The 16,363-nt window shown below is 43.1% G+C and overlaps 1 protein-coding gene across 4 annotated transcripts in view; it reads right to left on the reverse strand.

Annotated features, from left to right (window-relative positions):
- Window positions 1-14,970, reverse strand: part of myom3 (myomesin 3) — a 108,450-nt gene extending 93,480 nt beyond the window's left edge. Inside the window, exons 1-3 of one of the 4 annotated variants that reach the window (XM_043717220.1) lie at window positions 14,875-14,970; window positions 8,285-8,424; window positions 2,822-2,972 (exon numbers count right to left, since the gene is read on the reverse strand). In XM_043717220.1, the coding sequence (XP_043573155.1) occupies window positions 2,822-2,972; window positions 8,285-8,394 (261 nt within the window). In that variant the 5' untranslated portion in view covers window positions 8,395-8,424; window positions 14,875-14,970. Of the gene's footprint in view, window positions 1-2,821; window positions 2,976-5,554; window positions 5,743-8,284; window positions 8,425-14,874 lie in introns of those variants that run through there. The other 3 variants (XM_043717219.1, XM_043717218.1, XM_043717221.1) reach the window with 3 other exon arrangements.
- Between the last annotated feature and the right edge of the window lie 1,393 nt (window positions 14,971-16,363).

Genomic DNA, 16,363 nt, shown 5'->3' on the forward strand with positions numbered 1-16,363 from the left:
GGAGGAAGAACGCCTCATCTTCTGCCTGGGAAACCTCCAACCACAAGGGACGAACTCAGATTTCTCCAGTTTCCTCATTTCCCCTCCCCGCACTTTGTCTCAGTCAAATCCCGCGAAATCAGCACAGCCTTCCTAACCTGCAATCTTCTTCCTGACCTCTCCGCCCCCACCCCACTCCGGCCTATCACCCTCACCTTGATCTCCCTCCACCTATCGCATTTCCAATGCCCCTCCCCCAAGTCCCTCCTCCCTACCTTTTATCTTAACCTGCTGGACACACTTTCCTCACTCCTGAAGAAGGGCTTGTGCCCCAAACGTTGATTCTCCTGTTCCTTGGATGCTGCCTGACCTGCTGTGCTTTTCCAGCACCACATTTTCAACTCTCTACTGTCCCCAGAAAGATGGGAGTTTGCCATGCTGAGAGTGGTTGGTATATCCAGTTGGTGACACTGCCTCCATGTGATATTTCCTGAATATATTGGAGCATATATGTCCCATGTATTGGATATTCTGCTCTGTCTGTGTAACAACTGAGCATTGTCATTGTGGCATATCACAAAGTGAGAATGTAGAACTAGTTCCAATTAAAACAACTGAAATATATCAGGAACAATCGTTAATGTATCTTTGGTTCTTACATGGTTCTAAAAACTTCTTTGGACATCTCCTTCCTCTCCCATTCTGTTGGGCCTATTTCCTTATATTATTCATAAAGGAATTGAAATGATGGATCATAAAAGGCAAAGTCACCATGATCCTTCCGGACGATGGGGCTACTGTCTTAAGGAGGTTTTAACTGAGGGACACCACACCTCCGGCGAGGGGTAAGATTGAGAAGGAGAGTCCCTCAAAGTGGCCTCAAAAGAGCGGGAATTGTATCCGTGATTGTTGTCACCATTCTGTATCGTAAAACAACTGTCCAGCCAACTGAGCTAACCAATCCCAATAGCTGTAATATTGAACATATATGTTTAATTGCACAATGAGTCATAATTATTATGCATAGATTTAACGTTTCTAATGAACATAATGTATCTCATCATGTTGCAATTCAAATTCTATTCTCTTCTTCAAAATCAGTTGTTAGTATCCAGTACAGGCTGATGGGATGTCTGAGACCGAATGGAATGTGAGAATAGGTGATGGTATATTAGTTAAGATTTAATTGGGTGTGAATCACTTGCATTAAGATAGGGAATTAGTAATTAGTGGAAAGTGCGTTTTAAGTAGTGCAGTTAACCGAAATCAAGCTCTCACTGAAAATGTGGACTTGAATTCTATTTGAATCCAGTTATCTCCTTGTGCCTAACAGCAGTCACAGTACAGTCCCTCCAGTCTCACTGCAGTCCCTCCAATCTCAGCACAGTCACTCCAGTCTCAGCACAGTCACTCCAGTCTCAGTGCAGTCACACAGTCGCTCCAGTCTCAGTACAGTGACTCCAGTCTCACACAGTCACTCCAGTCTCAGTACAGTAACTCCTGTCTCGGTACAGTCACTTCAGTCTCACACAGTCACTCCAGTTTCACACAGTTGCTCCAGTCTCAGTACAGTCACCCCAGTCTCACACAGTCACTCCTGTCTCAGTACAGTCACTCCAATCTCAGCACGGTCACTCCAGTCTCAGCACAGTCCCTCCATCTCACACAGTCACTCCAGTCTCAGTTCAGTCACTCCAATCTCAGTACAGCCACTCCCGTCTCAGCACAGTCCCTCCGTCTCACACAGTCACTCCTGTCTCAGCACAGTCACTCCAGCCTCACACAGTCACTCCAGTCTCAGTACAGTCATTCCCATCTCAGTACAGTCACTCCAGTCTCAGCACAGTCTCTCTATCTCACACAGTCACTCCAGTCTCAGTACAGTCACTCCAGTCTTAGTACAGTCACTCCAGTGTCAGCACAGTCACTCCCATCTCAGTACAGTCACTCCTGTCTCAGCACACTCACTCCAGTCTCACACAGTCGCTCCAGTCTCAGTACAGTCACTCCAGTCTCAGTACAGTCACTCCCATCTCAGTACAGTCACTCCTGTCTCAGCACAGCCACTCCAGTCTCACACAGTTGCTCCAGTCTGAGTACAGTCACTCCAATCTCAGTACAGTCACTCCTGTCTCAGCACAGTCACTCCAGTCTCATACAGTCGCTCCAGTCTCAATACAGTCACTCCCATCTCAGTACAGTCACTCCAGTCTCAATACAGTCACTCCCATCTCAGTACAGTCACTCCAATGTCAGCACAGTCACTCCAGTCTCAGTACAGTCATTCCTATCTCAGCACAGTCACTCCAGTCTCACATAGTCGCTCCAGTCTCAATACAGTCACTCCCATCTCAGTATAGTCACTCCAGTCTCAATACAGTCACTCCCATCTCAGTACAGTCACTCCAATGTCAGCACAGTTGCTCCAGTCTCAGTACATTCACTCCCATCTCAGTACAGCCATTCCAGTCTCAGTACAGTCACTCCCATCTCAGTACAGTCACTCCCATCTCAGTACAGTCACTCCAATGTCAGCACAGTCACTCCAGTCTCCGTACAGTTACTCCCATCTCAGTACAGACACTCAAGTCTCAGTACAGTCACTCCAATCTCAGTACAGTCCCTCTGTCTCAGTCACTCCAGTCACAGTACAGTCACTCCCATCTCAGTACAGTCACCCCAGTCTCACGCAGTCACTCCAGTCTCAGTACAGTCCCTCCGTCTCACACAGTCACTCCAGCCTCAGTACAGTCACTCCAGCCTCAGTACAGTCACTCCCATCTCAGTACAGTCACCCCAGTCTCACGCAGTCACTCCAATCTCAGTACAGTCCCTCCATTACCTTCTGACGTATCGCTTTTTGATCAGCCTTTGTTGACACGAGTTTCTGAGCTTTGTAATAGCTTTCATCAACCGTCTTCATCTCATTTCCAAATAAAACCTCCTTGCCTGGTTCTGGTTTTCCTCGTCCATACTGGCTCCTTCTTTCAGGCCTGCTTGAAAGATGTTCCAGATTATGTTTTGTCTTAACAAAGAATAGAAACAAATTAATTACCAAGCAAATTCCTTTCACCCTCAGTCAGCTGCTCAAGGTCAAACAAAAATCTAAATCTTTATTTTAGCATTTAATCGCTCTTACTCTCCATTAATATTAATAATCCTCAGTGGTATCTTTCTACATGGCACTGTTAGATGACAGCAACATTGTTGGTGTTCTACTGTTTTTCTTGGCGTTGTGAAGTTGTTGTTTTTCATTGGTGGGAGGCAGGTGTGGCAAGGGCAGTAATTATTGCCCCACCCTAGTTACCTTTGTGAAGAGAATGCTGAGTTGCTCCTTGAATCTCTCTCTCAGTCCTCACAGTGAGCAGGAGGTTTGGCACACCGTACAGCCCATGGCAAGGACAAGTGTTTTGAATTTGTAACGTGGGCAGGCTGTTGTCCTGCAGCTCCCACAGAGTTCTGGCAGATCAGGAGACTCTCCCACACTTACTGCCCAGGCTGGGATCGTTGGAAGGATTGGGAGGGGGGCACTGGTTAACCTTTTCTGGGGCCACATTATGAGCACACCTTCTGCAGAAAGCAAGTCTTGGTGTGGAATCAAACTTCCACTTTCATGGTTCCAGGTGGGCAGTGGTCGTCCAGTGCTCCTCCAAACCCCCCCACCTTTTTGAAAGTGGAATGGCGGGTTAGGTCAATTCAGAAAGCAGCTCAAAGCCAGCCATTACAGCACTGTGATAAATGGGCCAAATGGACCACACTGTAATCTAATCTAATCTAAGTCTTGGTGTGGAATCAAACTTCCACTTTCATGGTTCCAGATGGGCAGTGGTCATCCAGTGCTCCTCAAAACCCCCCCACCTTTTTGAAAGTGGAATGGCGGGTTAGGTCAATTCAGAAAGCAGCTCAAAGCCAGCCATTACAGCACTGTGATAAATGGGCCAAATGGACTGCACAGAGAGCCCAGCATCTGGCAGTAGAGCCCCTTCTGCCAAGGGTCAGTGTAATCAGCTACATCCCAGCAAGATCACAAGTTATTTACTTGTTGCTTATTATTTGCTGATTCTGAGGTTGCCCTTTTAAGACAGACAGAGATGAGGAGGAATTTCTTCTCTCAGAGAATAGCCAATCGGTGGAATTATTGAGTGGAGAGAGCTGTGAAGCAGGGTGGTATTGTTGTACAATGAGGAGGGTCAGATCAGCCATTGCATGATGGAGCTGACTTGATTGATTCGTTGATTTATTGGTGTCACATGTGCCAAGATGGAGTGGAAAGTGTTGGTTCATGTGCTCCACAGGCAGGTTGTACCACGCAAAGTGCATCAGGGTAGCAGAACAGAGTGAAGTATACAGTGTTACAGCCACAGAGAAGGTGCACCGAGAGAGAGAGAGAGAGAGAGAAGAATTAACATTTGAAAGGTCTGTTCAAAAGTCTGATAACAGCGAGGAAGGAAATGTTCTTGAATCTATTAGTATGCATTCTCAAACTTTTAAATCTGCTCCCCAAGCTCATTGAAGGAGAGATTGTTGTCTTTACATCAGGTTGCTAAGCTCTCCATCTCTTTCTTGTTTTCTGTCTTGTTGTTGTTTGAGATCCAACGTACAACGGTCATCAGTGAACTTGTAAATGGAGTTAGAGCAGAATTCGGCCACACAGTCATGAATTTATAAAGAGTACCACAGGGGGCTGAGTACACAGCCTTGTGGGGCGTTGGTGTTGAAGATTATGGTGGTCGCCTATCCTCACTGATTGGGGTCTATGGGTCAGGAAGTCAAGGATGCAATTACAGAGGGGGAGCCGAGATCCAGGTCTTGGAGTTTGGAGATTAATTTGTTTGGAATTATGGTGTTGAAGGTGGAACTGTAGTCAATAAGTAGGAGTTTGACGTAGGTGTCCTTGTTTCCAAAAGTTCCAGGGACGATTGTAAGGCCGGGAAGATAGTGCACGTAGGCAAATTGCAAACATTAAGGCACACTGGGCGGAGATGTTGTTAAACTTGAAAGGATTCAGAAAACATTTAAAGGATGTTGCCAGGGTTGGAGGGTTTGAGCTATAAGGAGAGGCTGAATTGGCTGGGGCTGTTTTCCTGAATTGTCGGACACTGAGGAGTGATCTTATTGAGGTTTAGTAAATCATGAGGGGCATAAATAGAGTGAATAGCCAAGGAGTTTTTCCTGGGGTGGGAAAGTTCAGAACTAGATGACTTAGGTTTAAGGTGAGAGGGGAAAAATATACAAGAGACCTAAGGAGCAACTATTTCAAGCAGTGGGTGGTGCGTGTATGGAATGAGCTGCCAGAGCAAGTGGTGGAGGCTGGTACAATTACGACATTTAAAAGGCAAGCCAATGGGTATATGAATAGGAAGGATTTAGAGGGATATGGATTAATTGCTGGCAGATGGGACTATATTCATTTTGGATTTCTGGTCAGCATGGACGAGTTGGGCCGAAGGGTCTGTTCACGTGCTGTACTTCTCTATGACTCTATAATTATGGAGGCTGGAGTTGATGTGAGCCATGACTAACCTCTCAAAGCACTTAATAATTATGGAGGCCAGAGCCACCAGATGGTACTCACTGAGGCATGCTGGATGACGTTTCTTTGGCATTGGGATGATGATGGTCTTCTTGAAGCAGGTTGGGATGCCAGATGGGAATAGGAGAGGTTAAAGATATCAGCGAATACTCCTGCCAGCTGGTCCACACAGGGACTCCATGTCCCTGGTAACTTTCCATGGGTTCACCCTCAGGAAGGGCTGGCCCTTCTTCTGCTCCTACATCTAATGGTCTTCAGAAGCAATCTGTGCAGTGAGCTCAATGGAGATTGGTGACTCTGTTTGAGTCTCAATGGAATGAGGTTCCAGCTCCCTTATTTGTCCAATCCTCCTGTGCAGTTCCTTGTGATGTGTTTATTGTATTAAAGCTGCTATATAAATACTCGTTGTTGATTGAAAAACAAGTGGTCAGCTGGTGTGTGTACAAATTCACCTTGAAAGTTATCTATATAGTCTAAGCAACACATATACTGCACTCAATGGCTGATGGTCTAAAGCAAGAGTATTCCAATGAGTGACAAAACCCACACAGAAAGAGGATAGATTGCTCTTAATTTAAAGTGTGATGTAGATCCAATTTTAGCTACAGAATAAAACATATTTTAGATTCATTTGAGATTAGTATACAGAACAAGTGTGTGGAAATAGAAAGAAAAAGCTGCTTTAAATGTTTCTCTGACCCAGAGAGTAAAAGCTGACAAATAGGAACAGCTGCTGAGTTTGTGTAGGAAGCTGGGGTCCCCTAAATTCAAACACAACTTTGGTTAATTGGAATTTCTAATGTGTTAACTTATTCAGGTAATATCACTTGCATTAATTTTAAACAATCTCTTCCTAACAAACCTGTTACAGCCAACAGCGGGGTTTATCATAGCCATCCACAAAGCTTTCAATGGCTTCTTTCTTTGGCTGAGGGGCCTGGGACATCTTTCAACCTTAAAACCCCTCTGAGTGTAAGATTGTTTTACTCAAGGCATGGAGATGTTTTAAATTTATTCATGGAATATAGGTTTGTAATGAAGGTAATGTTGAGACATTGCTCTCTATACACTGCTGACAGAATGGGCACAGCTGACACAGCAGATGAATGCCAGAGAGGGATTATTTGCAACGTGCTTTTTGTTTTATAGTCAGAGGTCATTCTGCTCCTGAGCGTGGGAGGCATCAACATATGCTTTTAACTCGGAACACACTCTATTCCACACTGACATGACATTGAAAATCCAGTGTCTAGTTAACCATTTGTGTTCCCACAAGAAGGAACCATCATCTGAGAACTAATTCAAATGATAGACATTCAGTATTCAATCAGAATCCAGTTGCCAACCCAATCAACACCCTCCTCTCATGTTGTTATTCCTCCACAGTGGTATTCTTGTGAACTGTCCTGATGAGTGCAAGATAATAAGTTTCAACAGGAAGTGCCTTTTATCAACAGTTCTGTTCGACCAAACAATTATTTGGTAGAAATTCCCTTCAGTAAGAACTTCTGTAAGATATGATTTATTTTGGAGGAGTAAGAATATAGTCTTCATTTGCATTTCTCAGTTAAGAATCTGTATCAAGCCAATTTCAGAAAGAAATGCAATGTTAAAAATGATTGTAGCTTTGTCAAAAACATAAGGAATCTTTTTAGCTCAGTCAGCCCAGATTAAAAGTGAAATATCAAACAGGCTGCAGGCAAGATGGCAATTCCAGAAATCAACAAATTTTCTATGGTTGTGTTCTACTAACAAATTGCTCATTTATTTTGGGTATTCAAACCCCACACTAGGCCAAGTGAAGTTCAGGAGAGAACATTGGAATGCAGAAATATTTCCTCCTGGTAAAGAAAGGTATAACATACAATTTAATTTAGCTGTAGTACTGAGACCTACTGCACTTGTTATTACTAATATGTACACCAAATGTCAATGTTCCCAACCATAATTAAACATGTAAATCTAGATGCTGCTGTTCCACCTGTCAAGTCCCTGCAAAAGTGTGAGAATGGTATCTTCACCATTCAAACACATAGAATACACACTGAACTCATCAGTAAAGGTTAGTGCTTGACCATTCCAGATCAAATACATTTGTAACAGTCAATCTTACCTACTTCCAAACAACCTCTTAGAGATACAAGATTAACTTTAACAAATGTTGAGAACCATTCATTCAGATTTCCATTATTGTTGGATATTTAAGTAATAGAATCTGTCATTTACTTTTGCTTTTTATTTCTATCCCTGTTATTTACCCCTGCTATTACCCAACATCATTAATTCTTTCTTTCTTTTGATCTCTTCCTTTTGATATCTTTACCTGATTTCACACGACACCAGGTTATAGTCCAACAGGTTTATTTGAAGCCACCAAAGGTTTGTGACCTCAAATAAACCTATTGGACTATAACCTGTGTGACTTCTGACTTTGTTACTCCAGTCCAACACCAGCCACCTCCACATCATGTCTACCTGACTTGACATTGGGTTGAATGCTCGAATGGACCTTCCTTGGGTCAGACCCTATAATTCCTCCACCACTATCAGAAGACAATGACATGTCACAACTACAACATTCTGTGGACGAAGCATGCAATTAGTTTGCTCGATTTAATAAAAAATAGAAACGTAATAATTCATAGCTAACACTAATATTCAAAGTTAATTAAATGATGTCACAGCAACTAAAACGAACACTTGGCAAACATGCCAGCATGAATGATTAAATCAAACTTCCAACAAGCCAACAATCTATAACCTCCATCTTACCTGAGAACAGGAGTTAAAATCGCCCTTTCAGCAGAATGTCTTTTAGCATGAGATGAAGAGCCAAAGAGCTCAGGCTTATTGTGATAATGATGTAGAAGTCTGGTTGCCATGTCTTGATACAAATGTTTGTTTCACGTTGACTAGAACATAAACACAAAGATACTTAATGGGTGTGTGTGAGTTGGAGAACTATCCTTCATCATCATAAGCCATTTCTGGAGCTGTTTGCAGGGAGATGGTGACAATGCAGATTCACACCTGGGATTCTCCACACAGCAGCATTTCAGTTGTCACCACACTAACTGTCTGGTGAGCAGAGGCTCAACAGATTCACACAGGCAGTGAGAGAACACGCTGAGGGAATGCTGACCTTTCGACCATCACAACAGTCAGTTCATGAATAATTCAGAGTCGCTCCATCCTGTCAGCTAGAAAATAGTAAATACTGTACCATGAAGAAACCTCAGCAATGAAGAAATGGTTGGCTTAGGATTACTAAAAAACATTTTGAATTGTTCAGAGGATGGAGTCATGGAGCTATACAGCACAGAAACAGCCCCTTCAGTCCAACCAGTTCATGCCAACCATAATCCCAAACAAAACTAGTCCCACCTGCCTGCGTTTGGCCCATATAATTATTCACATACTCATCTAAATGTCTTTTAAATGCTGTAACTGTATCCATATCAATCACTTCTTTTCTGGAAGTTCTTTCCACAGACGAACCACTCCCTGTGTAAAGAAAAATTGTCCTCATATCTTTTTAAATCTTTCTCCTCTCACCTTAAAAATATGTTCCCTAATCTTGAAATTCCCCATTCTAGGGAAAAGAAACTTGTCATTCAATTTATCTATACCCCTCATGATTTTATAAACTTCTATAAGGTCACCTTAAAACCTCCAACACTCCAATGAAAAACTCCCAGCCTCTCCTTATAACTCATACCATCCATTCCTGGCGACTTCCTGGTAAATCTCTTCTGAACTGTCTCCAGCTTAATAATATTCTTCCTATAACAGGGCGACCAGGATTGGACACAACGTTCCAGAAGAGGCCTCATCAATGTCTTATACAACCTTAACATAACGTCCCAACTCCTGTACTCAAAGGTCAGAGCAATGAATGCAAGTGTGCTAAATGCCACTCTGTCTACTTGTGATGCCAACCTCCAAGAACGATGTACTTTTTAAGAAACTAGAAGGTTTGGAAAGCTTTTACCCAACATCATTAATTTCACAAAGACATACATGAGTCATGCCTGGACAACTCCCTAATCCCTAATAATCAATCCCTATTTCACCTTGTCACAGAGCACAGTGTGCTGCTCATAGATTCTCCTCACTCGGGAATGAAGTTACCAACTTCAAAGACAAGCAATAAAACACGAAAAAGATGGTAGAATTTTGGTATCAATTTTATTTGTTTTCAAACATTCTTTAAAAGGTATTGTATCATAATATTATTTCTGCATTTTCTAAAAGATTAAGACAACCAGTTGTTGAACCCTTTTCTTTGAGTAGGATTCCAATCATCTATTAACGTTGGCCAGTCAATTAGAAACTAAAAAATTAGATTTACAAATTGAGGTAGTATTTCCATTAGGTAGATTTAGTTGCAATTTGTGCATGAAGGTTTAGCACTGACATCTCCATTTTCAGACCAGCTTTTATTATCTGTCCCTAGTTACCCCTTGAGAAGGTGGAGGTGAGTTGCCTTCTTGAACCATAGCGGTCTATGTGCTGTGGGTAGACCCACAATGCCATAAGGTAAAGAATTCCAGGATTTTGAGCCAGCGACAGTGAAGGAGCGCTCATGTATTTCCTAGTCAGGATAGTGAGTGGCTTGAAGGAGAACTTGCAGGGAGTGGTGTTCCCATAAATCTGCTGCCCTTGGCCTTCTAGATGGAAATGGTGGTGGGTTTGGATCAAAGGAGGTTTGGTGAGGTATTACAGTGCATCTTGTAAATAGTTTGATCTTTTTGAGTAAGTATGATGACCTGCTGAAGCCAATGATACAGGTAGGTACATAATGTGATCCCTAGTCTGTCAGGGACAGCAGGAACTAAACAGGTTTAGGTATTTACTTAGTAAAAAAAAAAGTAAGCCAGTTTTTATCAGGAGAACACATATTGGGACAGACAACAAATACGCACAAATATAGTTCATATCAAAACATGTGTACTTATGCAATAAGGTGGGTGGAAAATGCTGCCATATCTTCAGGAAGAATTTGATTCAACTATTGCACCTCTTTAAGTGACCCCAGTCAGATGGCAGGTGGAATACTATCATTGACCTCAACATCTCTGAGTTTAAGGAAGCAAAGTTCACCATAGTTCCTACTCCTGATTGCTCTCAGATCCTTACATTAGGTATTATGGCAGGATCAAATTACACTTTATTACAACAGTAAAATGTACTTCGAGTATCATGAGCAAAAAGCTCATAAACTTGTTCCACTTTTGCAATTTAAACAGAGTTATCGATAAAACAGCTGTTACTATTTACCTTAAAACTCTGTTGGTGCTGGATGCATTTAGATCTTATAGCTTTAATTCTATCTCTTCTTAAAAGAGATTCCATTAAAGAATCAAACTGTTGTGCATTGTGTTCAACTGGCTTCAGTGAAAAGGTGGGCTGTGTGTTTAGTGGGAGACAGATCCTCATCATGTGTGTCAGAAAGAGGGTTGTGGGATTCCGGGACTGTGCAGATCGAGGAATGTTCTGTTGATTGTGGTGACTCTGGTCGGTGTGGAGAGGGGGGGGGGGGGGGTGGGGGGTGGGGGTGAGAGGGGGCAGAGGGAGAAGGCAATGATTTGGGGAGAATATTGTTTGGGAAGAGAGAATATTGTTCAATTCTGAGATGCAGAGAGATCTAGGTGATCTAGTACATAAATCACAAAGAGTTAGTTTGGAAGAATAGCAAGACAATGACATGGCTAATGGATGTAGGGCTTTATTTTAGAGAAATTGTTCATGGAAGTGAACATGTTATACTTCAATTTAACAGGACGCTGGTGAGAACTCATCTCAAATACTATGTGCAGTTTTTGGCACTCTTTATTTGAGAAAGGAGATGATATAGAACCCCTCCAATGTAGAAACAAGCCCTTTGGCCAGGCAAGCCCACATCGACTGCCCGAAGAGTAACCCACCCAGACCCATTCCCCTACTGCTCTACATTTACCCTAGACTAATACATCTAACCTACACATCCCTGATCACTATGGGCAATTTTAACAGGACCAATTCACCTCACCCGCACATCTTTTGAAATGTGGAAGGAAACCAGAGCACCCAGAGGAAACCCATGCAGACACAAGGAGAATGTGCAAACTTCATACAGACAGTCACCCGAGGCTAACTACTGAGCCGCCATGCTGCCCGCTAGTGTGTTGGAGAGAGTTCTGAGGAGCTGTACTAGATTAGTAGAAAGTGAGGACTGCAGATACTGGAGATCAAAGACAATTCACTCTGCAGCTCTCTTGTCAGGTCCATACCCCCCACCAGCCCAGACTCCACTTCTGGCACCTTTCCCTGCCACCACAGGAAGTGCAAAACCTGCACCACACCACTCCCCTCACCTCCGTCTAAGACCCCAAGGGATCCTTCCACATTCATCAGAAATTTACCTGTACCTCTCCCAATGTCATCTACTGCATCTGTTGCACCTGGTGTGGTCTCCTCTACATCGGGGGGACAGGACACCTTCTTGTGGATCGTTTCAGAGAACATCTCTGGGACGCCCACACCCATCAACCCCACTGCCCCGTGGCTGAACACTTCAACTCCCCCTCCCACTCTGTCAAGGACATGCAGATCCTGGGCCTCCTCCACCGCCAAACCATTACCACTCAACGCCTGGAGGAAGAACGCCTCATATTCCGCCTTGGGACCCTGAAACCACATGGGATAAACGTGGATTTCAGTAGCTTCATCATTTTCCCTCCCCCTACATTATCCCAGTCCTAAGTCTCCAAGTTGGCACCTCCCTCTGGACCTATCCATCATTCCCCACTCTGATCTATCACCTTCTCGTTCACTTTCATGCACCTATCGCTTTCTCAGCTACCCCCCACCCACCCCACCCCAACCCCAAACCCCTCCCATTTGTCTCTCAGCCCCAGCATACAAACCTCATTCCTATTAGATGCCTATCTATCCTCATGTTTTTCAAAATTTCCAGTGTATACTCCTTCTTAACATCAACCTGTTCAAGTGTATCAGCCTGTTTCACATTGTCCTCACAAACAACAAGGGCACACTCATGAATGAATACTGAAGCAAAGTATTCACTAAGGATCTCCCCTACCTCCTCCGACTCCAGGCACAAGTTCCTTCTGCTATCCCTGATTGGTCCTACTCTCATTCTGGCCATCCTCTTGTTCCTCACAGAACTGTAGAATGCCTTAGGGATTTCCTTAATCCTACCCACCAAGGCTTTTTCATTCCCCTTTCTAGCTCTCCTAAGTCCATTCTTCAGTTCCTTCCTGGCTACCATGTAACCCTCTAGAGCCCTGTCTGATCCTTGCCTCCTCAACCTTAACTTTGCTACCTCCTTCCACATCTCTTGTCACCCAAGGTTCCTTCACCCTACCATCCCTTCCTTTCTCGTGGGACAAACCTGCCCAGCACTCGCAGCAAGTGCTCCCTAAACATCCTCCACATTTCTGTCATGCATTTCTCTGAGAATATCTGTTCCCAATTTATGATTAGATTTCCTACAGTATGGAAACAGGCCATTCAGCCCAACAAGTTCATACCGATCCTCTGAAGAGTAGCCCACCCAGACCCATTCCCCGACCCTATTATCCTATATTTACCCCTGACTAATGCACCTAACCTACACATCCTGAAACACTATGGGCAATTTTGCATGGCCAGTAAAAGCAAAATGCACATCTTGGTGGGAGGAAACTGGATCACCTGGAGGAAACCCACTCAGACACAGGGAGAATGTGCAAACTCTACATAGACAGTTGCCTGAGGCTAGAACTGAACCCAGGTTCCTGGCACTGTGAGGCAGTTGTGTTAAGCAATGAGCCTCCATGCCATCCCAAAGTCCCCTGAGCCAGATGGGACATATCCAAGGTTACTACGGGAAATGAGGGAAGATATTGCTGCGCCTTTGGGATCTTTGCATCCTCACTGTCCATTGGAGTAAAACCAGATGATTGGAGGGTGGCAAGTGTTATTCCCTTGTAATAGGGATAACCCTGGGAATTATAGACCAGTCAGTCTTATGTAGGTGAAGACCATTACCACCTGGAGATTTGTCAACTTTTAGATGTAATAATTTTCTCAGTCCCCGTTACCTGGTAATTGTGATTGTTCCATAACTGTTCAAAACCAAAGTTCATCAACCCTCGGCTCTTTCTTGTTAATGCTTTCTTCACTCTCTCTATTGCCTTCCTTCTTAAAATGTGCTCCCAGAACTGGGTGCAATACTCCAGCAGAAGCTGAACCAGTTTGTTATACAAGTTCAACATAACGTCCTTACTCTTATATTCTATGTTCCTACTAATAAAGCTCAGAATGCTGTCTGCTTTATGAGTCGAAAGCTGGAAAAGCACAGCAGATCAGGCAGCATCCGAGGATTAGGAGAATTGACATTTCGGACAAAAGCCCTTCATCAGAAAAAGTGCTTTTGCTCAAATCATCGATTTCCCTGCTCCTTGAATGCAGCCTGACCTAAGTGCTTTTCCAGCACCATACCCTTGACTCTAATCTCCAGCATCTGCAGTCCTCATTTTTGCCTGTCTGCTTTATGAGCCAGCCCCTCAATCTGTCTTGCCACTTTTACAATTCTGTTTGTAGCAACAGCCTCCCCATTGAGCACAGTATATAAAACACTGAACACTGACCCTGATCCCACTAGAAAAAGAATTGAAATTTTCATCATCATGGTTCAATTTAAATATGAACCCTACTTTAACGAAGTAATACTAAACAAAATACAAAGAACTGCAGATTCAGAAACCTGAAACAAAAACAAGAATTGCTTGAAAATCTCAACAGGTCTGCCAGCGTCGGTGGAGAGGAAGCAGAGTTAACATTTTAGGTCCAAAAACTGTTCTTCAGAACTGATAGTGGCTTTGAGAAGGTGGTATATGTGCTAAAGTCAGTGGTTGGGGGAGAGAGAGGGGTAAATGAGAGGTAGGAATAAAACCCAGAGAGTAAGGCCGCTAGTCATTCTCCCTGGCTCACAATTATCCATGCCTTCAGTTACCCAACTGCTGTGCCCTCTCACTGGGCTCTGTCTTCACCAAACTTTTGCTCCTTCCCCTCTTCCCAGCCCATCTTCAGCATATATACTAACCCTTTCCTAGCTACAATCAGTTCTGAAGAAGGGTCACTGGATCCAAAATATTGACTTGGTTTTCTGTGCACAGATACTGCCAGACCTGTGGGGTTTCTGTTTTTGTTATGAATGAAGAAAAGTCGGCCTTTGTATCAACTGCGGCTATCTGAGAGATTACATGGACTGTGGCTCAAAAGCATGATCCAATCAAGGTATGTTCCTGGTCTGAATTCTGGTTAAGAAGCCACTTGTTGATTCAGAGCCTGCAATTCATAAATTAAGTACTCACCAAAGTGAAAGCTGATGTTAAAATCGAATCATCCAGATACAGAGGCTGTGATGAATAAAGAGACTGCACAGTCTAGAGGAGAGCTAAAGGACAAAATGAGCAGCTGCTTCCCAGTGAACAATAAAAGCAATGACTAGCAGAGAAAGAATATGTTACTGTTGCCTACAGTGACCTTTTAAGTGAGTTATATATAGCAACTTTATTTTTCACCTGAATAAATATAGAAAATAAGCTAATTGTTCTCTTGTTCATTAACTTATAGATGGATATAAGTATTGCATTAAATTAACAAAGAGAAAGCATTTCATGGCAATTTGTTGTGTAAATCCAATCATTATTTTTCTGTGATGTTTATGTCCCTGGATCATTTTCCTAAACCCAAAGTAAGAATGCCACGTATGCTGCAGACAGGATTATGTAGCCAGAGCTTGCAATAAATCAACAGAGTCACCTTTCAATGATAACACTGCAGCGATGTCAATCCGTAAATCCAAATTTCAAACTGTAAACTCTGTAAGGTTCCATCACCACACTGTGAGATAGGCAAATGTGCCCTTCCAGAAACCATCTCATTAAATGATTATTCTTGAACAAGAGTAGGACCTAAAGAAATGAGCCCATGAATTGTCATGGACCATACTGAGAGTTGCTGATGCTCCAACGCAGCACCGAAGGAATGCTTCATTGCTGGAGGTGCCACTAAGACCCGTCTGCATTCTCAGGTGGACATAAACAATCTCATGGAAGAACTACTCCCTGTATCATAGCCAATAAATGACCCCCAATCAACATCACAAAAACAGATCATTATCATATTGCTCTTTGTGAGAACTTTATTTAGATATCTGGTCAGCATGGATGAGTTGGACCAAATGGTCTGTTTCTGTGCTACGTGTCTCTACGGCTCTATGACTCCTTGTCTCCTACATTACATTAGTGACAATATTTCCAAAGTACTATATTCATTGGGAGGTATTTTGCAGCATCTGGGCTGGGGAATTTGCGATATTCATGCATGTTTTTCTTTTTGATGTGAATGTATGAACTCTCTTGTCACTACTTTTGATGAAATAAAATAGTGACACAGAACTTGGGTATTGCTGAAAACATACATTTTGTTGAAGCTTTTTATCTTGCTCTCATCAGGATAATTCACAAGAATGCCAAAGTAAAGGGAAGACAGCATTTATACAGTAAAAGAATTAATTGGTTGCCAAGTGGACTCTGAATTGTTAGAGGCATTGCCATAGAGAATGCACTGGTGGAAGATGACTAACAGTCACCTCAAATGTTCATTAGCAGCAGCATGTACCATTTACAAGATCAGCTGTGAAATTCACCGAGGTTCTTTGGACAGCATCTTCCAAACCCTTGACCATTTCCATCTAGAAGGACTGGGGCAGCAAATATATGAGAACACCACCCCCTGCAAGTTCCCCTCCAAGCCACTCAACATCCTGACTTGGAAATATATCACCGTTCATTCACT

Source organism: Chiloscyllium plagiosum, chromosome 27 (genome assembly GCF_004010195.1).
Source record: "Chiloscyllium plagiosum isolate BGI_BamShark_2017 chromosome 27, ASM401019v2, whole genome shotgun sequence".
Classification (NCBI taxonomy): Eukaryota; Metazoa; Chordata; class Chondrichthyes; order Orectolobiformes; family Hemiscylliidae; genus Chiloscyllium; species Chiloscyllium plagiosum.